At 40.5% G+C, this 12,189-nt stretch overlaps 1 protein-coding gene across 2 annotated transcripts in view; it reads right to left on the bottom strand.

Annotated features, from left to right (window-relative positions):
* PPM1H (protein phosphatase, Mg2+/Mn2+ dependent 1H) overlaps positions 1 to 12,189 on the bottom strand; it is a 229,476-nt gene that overhangs the window by 129,188 nt on the left and 88,099 nt on the right. For both annotated transcript variants that reach the window (XM_073651589.1, XM_073651590.1), the window contains exon 4: positions 5,673 to 5,785. In XM_073651589.1, the coding sequence (XP_073507690.1) occupies positions 5,673 to 5,785 (113 nt within the window). The remainder of the gene's footprint in view (positions 1 to 5,672; positions 5,786 to 12,189) is intronic.

Genomic DNA, 12,189 nt, shown 5'->3' with positions numbered 1-12,189 from the left:
GTCGATTAAGTCCTTCAAGACTGCGAAAGGGTTGTGTTCGCATAAGGGATAACTTAAAAAAGATAAAAAGTATTTAAAAAGTAACAACATTGGATGTGGCCCGTAGGGAGATAATAGTAACATAGTCTTCCTTCAACCTTAAAAACTAAAGTCCATCTAGTCCAACCCATAGCCTAACATGTTGATCCAGAGAAAAGCAAAAAAACCCTGTGGCAAACACTAAGCTCCACATTGGGGAAAAAAATTCCTTCCCGACTCCATACGACAATCAGACTAGTTCCCTGGATCAACACCCTATCAAGGAATCTAGAATTTATAACCTGTAATATTATACTTTTCAAGAAAGGCATCCATGCCCTTCTTAAATTTTAACAGTGAATCACTCATTACGACATCATGCGGCAGAGAGTTCCATAGTCTCACTGCTCTTACAGTAAAGAATCCGCGTCTGTGATTATGATTAAACCTTCTTTCCTCCAGACGTAGAAGATGCCCCAAACCCAAAAATTATTGGTCCTGCAAGCTGCGCGTACTAGATTTCCTTTAAATATCTTATCTACATAGATCTTGCTTCTGTTTAACGCACATGGCAAAAGGTTTTGCCCTTAAAGTCGCTCATTGTTGACTGATTTTTAGAATTTACACATTTCTAGGATAACAATTAAAAATTCGTAAGTTTTCTTGCTACGCCATAAAAAAGTGAGATCTTGAGATTTTCTCATTTTTTTCCCAAAACAATATCTTTAGCTGCCTGTTTAGACAACCGCAATCTTATGCTGTCCTCCTACTTATCATCTGTGTCTGTTTCATACCATATGTCTAAACGGATACTCAAAACATATAGTGTCTCTAATGCTGCATTACTGTCAGGATGTCTTTAAAAAAAAAATAAAAAAGAAGAAGAAGAAGAAAACCGGGAACCATTAGAGTACTTAAAAGAACTTTTCTTTTCTATACTGCACACTAAACATAGCTTCTAGGTAGAGATGAGTGAAAAGATTGGTACTACTGGCACACACTTTGGTACTCAGTGGCAGCCAAGCATGGAATAAAGCCAACTTTCTCAGCTAGCACTCAAATTCTGGCATCCTGGGCAATTATTGCGATTATTCGGGACCCCCCCCCCCGAGACTTCATATGGCGATGTGCTATTTGAGGCATAGTGACATGATGTCGCGAATGCCTAATGATCACGAGTGGCACTCAGGAGGTTGATATTTGAGTGTCGGCCGAGAAAGTTCACACTACCCTGGTCTGGCTGTGACATAGTAATGAAGTGGACTATTCAGACTCCATAACTAGGCTGCGAGTGTGAGGCTCTTCAGACACTGTTTCTATGGATGTCTCTATGTACCAGTACTCACAGGAAGAACTTCATCAGATAGCTTAACTCGACTGCAGAGGTACATGTGAAGATTCCAGAAGAAAGTTTATTTTCAAGACGAATTCTTGTAGTTATTCCCAATTACAGTAGGTAAAAAAAGACTTTTCTCAATCAGAGATGCAAAGACATGAGCCTCTTAAGATGGCTGACATACCCTGACTGGGAAGAAGGGAGGGGGTGCAGACATCACAGCTGGGCTACAGTGAAAAAGGGAGGACAAACTTCTAAAAAGGCAAACCTTATTGCATAGAAACAAAACAGCAACAATATAAAAATGCACTATTTTATTATTCCCAAGTCATGGGACATCGCATGGACACAAAGCCAAGGTAGTGCAAATCGTTTTACTCATCTCCTTTTTTGGGTGCCATTCACTTATTGTTTTTTAAGTGATTAGAACATTCATTGATTTTAAAGGGGTGGTCCGAGGGTCAAATACATTTTAATCTAAATCCCTATCTATTTAGTGCCGTAATCGAAACTAGTTTCTAATATGCTTGCATTAAAAAAAAAAAAAAATCAGTGATGCCGCTTCGTTTCAGGCAGGGGCGGCGGTAGTGACTGCAGTCTCTGCCCCCTAATGATGCTTTGTTTGAGTATCCCAGGATGCACTGGGATACTCAAACGAAGAGTCATCACACAGGAAGTAGGGAAAAAATGCAATAGCTGTTAGATAGTGGTTAGAGAACGGTGGGGAATTTTTAATGCATGCATATTAGAAAATTAGTTTAGAATATGGTACTAAATAGAAAGGGATTTCGATGAAAATGTATTTGACCTTTGGACCCCCTTTAACTCAAGCCCTGATAACCACATACACATTGACCAAGTCCAATTTCCTTAGCTAACAGAGTGCCTAAATGACAAGAAGAAGAAAAAAAATCACTGAAGAACTAGTGAAGACTACCTCCAAAGCAAATCAGGAATCATCAACACATTTGCGTTTAAATATATTAGATTTTTTTTTTTTTTATTATGCAGACTAAAAATTATGCAATCTAAAATGTCAAATTGATACAAAAGAATTGTTTAAACCGAACTACAACACTCACAATCAAAAACCATAGCTAGAGTAGATCTGACCATTACCTCTTAAAGGGAATCTGTCAGCAGGATTTTGCTACCTCATCTGAGAGCAGCTTGATGTAGGCAAAAAGACCTGAATCCAACAATGTATCAGGGATTACTGGGTACAGTGGTTCTGATACAAATCAGAGCTCTTTAGATTTATAATTAATCAGAGCTGAGAAAGCTGCCCCCGGCCACACCAAGCACTGTATGTACAAAGTCCATAGACAGTGAGCTGCTTATCACAGGAGGGGGTGGAGTCAGACTAGTCCAGCAATGCTAATCTCTTAGTGATAAATCCTTCACAATTAGTAATCAACAGCATGCACTTTGACAAGTGACACATCCCTGAATTCAGTGTCTCAGCCTCCATCTCCTTAGGTCTTCAGATTACATACCAAAAACCTGCTGACAGATTCCCTTTAAGAGTCTGTGCTGCATGCGATAAAGAAGTCTCAGAGCGGCATGTATTAAACACAGGATCCTCGCTGTATGGTTCCTATTAATTCTAATTACAGCAATGTGTAGAATATTCTCTTATGGGTTATTCAGAGTATTGGAGCGTTCACTCACACTGCATAATATAAGTTATATACATTGTAAAGAAATGAATGCAGCTTTGCATAGAGATATTTCAGTATGGGATACATGTCAGGAATCTGCTAATGATGCTAGTCTATGTACAGACTACAGAACATGTCCTTGCCACGCGAGACAAATTAAGCTTGGTAACACTCCTTTTGTTACAGGAAGGTCAGTAATGGCCTGTGATAGGATATGTATTATGTGTATGAACTTGAAATGTGAATACTGTACTTTACAATCATAATGCCAGAGCCGAGACAGTGGTGGATGTAACCACGCAGCCCTCCTCATTGGAATGCAAGGAATAGGCGGCAGCAGATGTAAGACTAAATTAGTAGTCATCCAACACATTCATTTACATGACACAGCCAAGAGAGTTGTCTGCTTTACTGATACTTAGTTACTACATCTTTCGCACATAGTAAAGCTACCACGCTCAGCTTAGAATTAAAAGACAAGGAAAGAGTGACCTTCCCCATACATCATGGGAAATGACAATGTATAATTAAGAAAATATATTATGGCGTGATAATGCTTCGCTATCTGGTCCTTGTACAGCATGCTTAAATTGGGCAGCGTTTTACCACCCTGAAGCAGTGAAGTACAAGTTAGAGGGGAAAGATAAAAGAACTCCTGTGCCCACCACCATGTGGTACATGCAGTCCGATCTGTGGGCAGTATGATATTGAGAAGGAGAATCTGAATAGAAGGATATAGAAGTTTATTGGAAAAGATTCAGGATAACTTGTAAGATTGCAATTTATGGTGTATGTATATGAGTCCAGTGGGCGGTCTCAATAGTGATTGACCGCTTTCTCTGCATGCACAGTCATACAGGGAAGACATCACTCAGTAGGACAGCCCACTGGACTCACACACACACACATACACACCTGCAAAAATGTATATCAATCTGATCAGCTCCTCCCCCTCTAACACCCGGCCTGCAGATCAGATAACATTTTCAACATGACAGGTTCCCTTTAAAGATACAGAAGTCTAAATATAAAGTCCATTTTGGGCGAGTAATACAATTCGCAAGCATTGCTGTCAAACATTACTGTCGTCGGAAGAAATGGCATCCAGACGTAAAATAGTGGTGCTTTAACCCCTTCAAGCCAGAGATCTTTTTCGGCTTGAGCTTTTGTTTTTCCCTCCCCCTCTTTTTCACATAACATTTTCATTTTGAAAGTTAACATAGCTATGAATCAGGGCTGGTCGCTTGTAGGACGACTTGCAATTTTGAATGACACCATTCACTTTACCATATAATGTACTGAAAAAGGAGGGAAAAATTCCAAAAGTGGAATCAAATAATGAATAGTAAAAATAAAAAAAAAATTAATTCTGGATTTAAAATCCACAGCATGTCAATATATACTGCGGATATATCTTTGCAGATTTCAATGCAAATGGTAAAAAGAACACAACAAAATTTGCAGAGATACTTACTGCTGCGGATTTTACTGCAGCTTTTCCGCGGACACATACCATTCATTTTATACATTCAGTGCGCAGTGTCTGTGCAGGCTCTCCACTTATGTTTACACCCCTAGGAATCAATAAATATGCTTATTTCAGGCAACTTTGGAGCGGGATCCGCTCCGAGATCCACCTGAAACCCCTCCATGACCTTGTGATTTTCCATTTTTTGCGCTTTTTTTCCTCCCCTTCTTCCAAGAGGCATAACTTTTTTTATTTTTCCATCCCCATTGCCGTATGAGGGCTTGTTTTTCGGCCACAAGTTGGCGTTCACAGGAGAATCGTAATGACAGGCACAGGGGTCTGCAGCAGACCCCCGGCTGTCATGACAACCCGTGGCTGTTAAAGGCACATGATGACTGATTAAATCAGTCATCATGGGCAGGGAAAGATGTGGGCTTAGCGTGCGAGCCCACATCAAAGGCAGTGACACGACCTTTGACGTAAACAAATGTCAAAGGTTGTGAAGGAATTAAAGTCGCTGTGTTAAATATTCATAAAATATAAGAACTTTGACCTAAGTGCACTTCTTCATTCTCATAAACACTATTTATTTATAGTAATTACCCCACACTGATCTTGGAACAGTAGGGTTGGTAATCTTCTTTATTCTCAGGGACGAATTGGTTATCCATTTTCCACTGTATAACTAGCAGCCATAGTTTGCGGGGGAATTTATTGCCCACATGCTGAGACTATGTAAATTATTTATTACAAAATGTAATTTAATACTTTTAATTAGCAGTTACAAGGACATGTGATACCGTTCCTTAATAGCACCAATAGTACTATTGTTCTCCTCCATATTGGCCCAATAGCATTTCCATTTTTCACATTTAATGGTAATACAAATAGGGTGGTGACTAATGAAATCGGATGGCTTCAAAAATAATTCTTGGACTGAAAAAAAGGAAAAACAAAACAAAAAAGCACACAAACCCTTCAGTTCCACACAATGGATAACAAGTCCACCTACGACAAAGCGCTCCAACAAGGTACAGCTGCTAATGAACAGCTAGCTACCGTAGCTGATGCGGTAAACAACAATAATGCTCAATTTTGCAATAATTGTCAAACTGGCAGACTGACAAAATGGTGGCGGGTGGGTGCGTACTTATTACTGAATGGGAATAGCTGAAGAAGTGTGAAATACCTGCTGTCACCAGCGTTGGCAACATAAATTTTCCCCAGCAAGTATACAACAATCAGTGCCGTGCAACCTCCGGATATATTGTAAGCGCTCCTTTCTCGCTCAATTTGCAGATCCTAAAGAAAGAAGTTAAAAGCATAAGAAAGTAATCTCTAGAATATAGTTTTCTAAAACAAAGCACACGTTTTTAAGGGTGGGTAAGGAGAGAGATTTTTTTTTTTTTTTTTAATAAAATAAAGTGCAACTAGAGAAGGGGTTTTCTGAAACCTTAAACACATGTTATAGATCACAGCACAGTTTTTGCATTCTTTTTGTGAAAGGAGAAATAATTGATATTTTTCTAATTTAACAGTGACTGTCAAACAATTTTTTAACACATCTGTTTTGGTAGTCAAATTTTATATCTGTACACCCCAGCACCCTGGCTTTTTGGACATGCACCTACCTTGGATTACTGAATTTTGTAAAATAAAAAAAATTGCATAGTATAAATAATGTAGATATTTAACTGTTTATGCTCCCCTCTTTCACTAGTCCAATTTGGCAATCATACACACCACAACTATACTACAGTCTGCTGCCACTTTCTGCTTTCTGTATATGTATCTAACTACCAAGTATTTATTGTTACAACCTTTTTTGGTGCAATAACTGGGGTTGAAAAGATTGCGTATAACACAATAATTTAACTTTAGACAATCTATGGTAAAATAAAAAAATGTCAATAGTAATGGAACAAAGAAAACTATACCGCAGCAAAGACTGTGTGAGTCACCAGCAGCTGCAAAAGTATCACCACTATTGGCACCAACCATCCGTGCAGTAATACTACCAAACACAAAACACAATAGGCCTCCTTAGCCTCTGGCAAGTGCATGAGTGGGGAGGAAGCAGAGGGCGTTATGGAATGTATGGCACATCACTCACAGCAGGATATGGTTACCTCTGGCTGTGACACTGTCAGTTTGAGTCAGTATTCTGTTAAAAAAAAAAAATGGTCTGCCTAATCACAAATAACTTAAAATGTTTTACATTTAAAAAAAAACCATAAAAACTAATTTCTGTGTTTTTAAGTGTTAGTTACTCTTGGCTTACCATCCGTTTCTATAGGGAGGTCATTTTGAACTACTAAGGCTGTATTTCTGTTAATGACCTTGGATACAGTCTGAGGAGCCTGTTAAGGCCACGGCCCCACTATCAGTATTTGGTCAGTATTCAGTCAGTATTTTTTCTCAGGAGTGGGAGCAAAAACCAGGTGAGGAACAATCAGAGAAAAGGTATAATAGAAACAAATCACCAATTCTACATTTATCACCCACTCCTGGTTTTGGCTTACACATACGGAGGTAAAATACTGACCAAATACTGATAATGGGGCCGTGGCCTAAATGTATTTTCAGGGTAATTGGAGGCATTGCAGCATTGGAGGTGAATTAATGAGCTGTGAGTTAAATTTTTGGGAAAAATTTGTCGAACCTCAAAGATTTGAATTTCAAAAGATTCAGTCATCTCTGCTCCCTTCTGTTCTTTCACACGAGATTCAACTTTCTGTGGAACATTGTTCACGTCACACGGAAACATATCAGAAATATGCATTTGAAATCTATTCTATGGAAACACTGTACCTTCCTAAATTAACTGGAGTTCATAAACGGCTTTTTTATAGAAAATTTTCCAGACCTATTGGAAATTTCATATCACTTCTGTTTAATTGAAGCATAAATCCTGCACAGGAAGCCACTAAACACCTGTCTACAGGTTGCGTCTGGTGTTGCACCTTAGTCCCATTCACTTCAATGTGGCTGAATGCAATACCATATGCAACCTGTGTACAGGGGTGGTGCCATTTCTGGAAAAAAAGAAGCTATGTTTTTCTAATCCTGGACAACCCCATTAACATTTTTGCACTCTGATTAGTGATATAGGAAAATCTGGGAAGCAGAGAAACATAGCATCAAAACTAAGCTAATGGGAGCATTTGGGGGGGGGGGGGGACCAAAAATGACACAGGAAAAGGCATCAAAAGCTGCAGTTTTTCTTTCTTTAACTTCAGGAGACACCCTAGAAATTAGCCAATTCTTCTAGTATATGACTTACTCTAGAGCCCAATTGTATAGTATATCAATGACCATATCTGTCTAGCTGCTAGGAACCTAAAGTACAATGTGCATACAGACGCAGCTCACAGGTGCCACCTAGTGTCAGTTAAGAATAAATTTATTGTAAGTAACTTATAACTCAATACTTTTTAAATAATGGAAGTGCAATCTACATTTCACAAACTTTAAAAATAAAATACAATACACATAGATCCTGTGTATCAGAGCATAAAAAAACCCCCAAAAAACAGCGCTTTACCAGCCTTCATTCTCCTGATATGGCATTCATCTTCTCCACCCTGGGACTGAAAAAAAGTCTCAATTAAAGTCATCCTCCATTTACCTTTCGCTACCCCTTATGCTAAGGATGGCATCCAGTTCTTCCAGATTCCAAGATGGTAGCCTTAGTGGCACGGGGACGGCAGTGGTCTAGGGCACACCTTGCTCTGTTTTATCTATCCTGCCGCACAAGAAAGACAACCGAGGTGTGGGTTAGACTTACCACTGCCATGCCACTTAGGCTGTCGCCTTGGAAGCAGGAGAAACTTTGTGCCGATCTGAGCAGAGGACGTAGCAGGAGGCAAACGGCGGGCACCACTTAAGGGGACTATACCTGAGGAAGGTTTTCAGAGACAGATTGGAGGTTCACAGAACAGAATTGCTAGCCCACCAAACTTTAACCGCTAAGCTTTTGAGCAGTAGTCTGTAGCCCATTCATCAGACTATTGTATTGGACCCTTAAATCTAGAATGATCAATGGTCACTAATGCTGGTCTAGGCCGGGTCGTCAGAACAGACGGACAGCCTTCATTATTAACATCAATGTTTCATTCTGATGAATTGCTGGAATAAGATTTGTTAGGTTGCAAGGCTGGTGATAGGTACTCTTTAACCCCTTAAGGACGGAGCCAATTATGTACTAAAAGGGGTTTTCCCACAAACAAAAGTTCATTTTAAAAATTGTCTGTGTCTGACCATGTATGGAACATACCACATCTCCTGGGCAGGGGAGGAAGCAAAAGAGTATACAGACATTACAGCAGGGGATGAAGCAAAAGAGTATACAGACATTACAGCAGGGGATGAAGCAAAAGAGTATACAGACATTACAACAGGGGAGGAAGCAAAAGAGTATACAGATATTACAGCAGGGGAGGAAGCAAAAGAGTATACAGATATTACAGCAGGAGATCACAGGATTCATTTTGTGAGGTAAAATATTTCACTGCCTGTTTTTAAACAATATTTTACCTCACAAAATTAATCCTCTCCGATATGATTTATTTGTGGGGAAAAAAAAAACGGAAATTTTACAAAAATTTTCAAACTTTTTGTTAGGAAGTTATAAGGGTTAAAAGTTGACCAGCAATTTCTAATTTTTACAACAAAATTTACAAAACCTTTTTTTATTTTTTTTTTTTTTAGGGACCACATCACATTTGAAGTCACTTTGAAGGGCCTTTATGACAGAAAATACCCAAAATTGACACCATTCTAAATACTGCACCCCTCAAGGTGCTCAAAACCACATTCAAGAAGTTTATTAACCCTTCACGTGCTTCATAGGAACTGAAGCAATGTGGAAGGAAAAAAAATGAACATTTAGCTTTTTTTCACACAAATTTTACTTCAGGCCCCAAATGTTTAATTTTCTCAAGGGTAACAAGAGAAAATGGGCCACAAAATTTGTTGCGAAATTAATCCCGAGTACGCCGACACCCCATATGTGGGGGAAAATCACTGTTTGGGCGCACGGCAGGGTTCGGAAGGGAAGGAGCGCCATTTGACTTTTTGAATGTAAAATTTGTTTGAATAATTAGCGGACGCCATGTTGCATTTGGAGAGCTCCTGATGTGCCTAAACAGTGGAAACCCCCCACAGGTGACACCATTTTGGAAACTAGACCCCTTAGGGAATTTATCTAGATGTGTGGTGAGCACCTTGAACCCCCAGGTGCTTCACAGAAGTTTATAACATTGAGCAGTAAAAATAAAATTTTCACATTTTTCCCACAAAAATGTTTTTCAGCCCCCAATTTTGCGTTTTCATAAGAGTAACAGGAGAAATTGCAACACGCAATTTGTTGTGCAATTTCTCCTGAACACGCTGATACCCCATATGTGGGGAAAACCACTGGATGCACAGCAGGGTTCGAAAGGGAAGGAGCACTGTGTGACTTTTTTGTAAGCAAAATTGGCTGGAATCGAGAGCGAACGCCATGTCGCATTTGGAGAGCCCCTGCTGCGCCTAAACAGTGAAAACCCCCCTAAAGTGACCACATTTTGGAAACTACACCCCTCAAGGATTTTATCAAGGGGTATAGTGAACATTTTGAGTCCAGAGCTACGACACAGAAATTGATAACATTAGGTCATCATATTGAATAAGTTGTCATTAGTCTTGAGCGCAAGTGCTCGCTACTTTAGGTTGCATCGGGTACTCAGGTATTCACCATGTATCGCAGGTGCTCAAGTGAAATGCTCGAGTCCAAGCCCGCATGTTTCACAGCTGTTAGACAGCCAAAAAATACATATGGGGATTGCTCTTGTATGGCAGGCAATCCTCGCGTGTTTTTTTGGCTGTATAACAACCACGAAGGACTTGAGCATGTCACTCGCGCACCCGCGATACTCGGTGCATACCCGAGCACCCGATGCAACTCAAGTAGCGAGAACTTGAGCTCAACACTAGTCGCCATATCGTCATCATTTTTTTTTCTTTACTCTTGAAAAAATCCCAAGCCCAACACTAACCCTAAGCCCAACACTAACCCTAAGCCCAACACTAACCCTAAGCCCAACACTAACCCTAAGCCCAACACTAACCCTAAGCCCAACACTAACCCTAAGCCCAACACTAACCCTAAGCCCAACACTAACCCTAAGCCCAACACTAACCCTAAGCCCAACACTAACCCTAAGCCCAACACTAACCCTAAGCCCAACACTAACCCTAAGCCCAACACTAACCCTAAGCCCAAACACTAAGGCTATGTGCCCACGATGCAGAATTGAAGCAGAAAATTTCCGCAGCATTTCTGCATGTCCTTGGCAGTAAAAACGCTTGCGGATTTTACATGCGTTTTTTAAGCGTTTTTACATGAGGATTTGACTTGCGTTTTTCAAATGCATTGAGTAGTCAAATCCAAATGCGGAAACGCACAAATAATGGACATGCTGCGGATTTTTCCGCACAGAAAATCCGCTGCGGAAAATTCCTCAGCATGTGCACAGAACATGCGGATTTTCATTGGGGATCATGGGGCACGGATTACCAAGCGTTTTTCAAGCGTTTACGCTGCGGAAATTCAGCATCAAAAATGCATAGTGGGCACGCAGTCTAACATTAACCCTAAGGCTATGTGCCCATGATGCGGAAATGCTCTGGATTTTTTCCTGAGTGTTTCTGCATCTCCCTGGCAGAAAAAACGCATGTGGATTGTACATGCGGATTGTACATGCGTCGTTTCTGCCAGGGACATGCGGATGTGAAGCCGTCTTCACTGGCATTTCCGCATGCAGGTTGTCAAGCGCTTTCCGAGCGATTTTAGCATCATTTGGAAAGTGCTTGACAACTTGGTCACACTATATAAATCCATGCAACAGGCATGGATTTATATAGTGTGACCGAAAGAATGTGTTACCTTCTGATGGCCCCCGGTGTCTTTATTCGATGCATCTCGGCTTGCCGGCAGCTCGCGGTACACTAAAGGACCTGCCAATGTCAGAGGTCGCGTGACCCGTCACATGACTAAATGACGTCATGGCAGGTCCTTGAGTCCACCGCGACACTGGTGGCCATCAGAAGGTAAGTATAATGTATATTTTTTATTTTATTATTTTTTTTACAGGTACTATGGTACCCGGGTCCGGAGGAGAGTCTCCTCTTCTCCAGACCCGGGTACCATCCGCACATTGAAACGCATGGAATGCGCATGTACAGATCCAGTGATGCGGATTCCATGTGTTCCAATGCAAGTCAATGGCGGCGAAAACGCCGCGATTCCGCAAAATAATTGTTAGTGCTGCAGATTTTTCCGCAATGATAATCCGCAGCGGAAATTTCCGCAGCATGTGCACAGCACATGAGGATTATCATTGCGGAACATGACAGACCTTCTACCAAGCGTTTTTTAAGCGTTTCTGCAGCAGAATTGCCGCTGCGGAAATGCTTAAAAAACGCATCGTGGGCACACGGCCTAACACTAACCGTATCCCTAACACTAACCCTGGAAAATTGTTTTTTTTTTTTTATTGTATAATTGTTATTTACCTAGAGGGGGGACAAAAGGGGGTTTGATTTATTATTTTTTTTATTTTGATCACTGTGATAAACCCCATCACAGTGATCAAAATGAACTAATAGGGAAAATTTCCTGTTGTTGCCGTGCACCGGCCGGCAGATCTCGACGGGCGCACTGA

Source organism: Phyllobates terribilis, unplaced genomic scaffold, assembly GCF_046119375.1.
Source record: "Phyllobates terribilis strain yellow unplaced genomic scaffold, ASM4611937v1 Scaffold_11__3_contigs__length_659146591, whole genome shotgun sequence".
Lineage (NCBI taxonomy): Eukaryota > Metazoa > Chordata > Amphibia > Anura > Dendrobatidae > Phyllobates > Phyllobates terribilis.
This window is presented reverse-complemented; position numbering and strand designations above follow the sequence as displayed.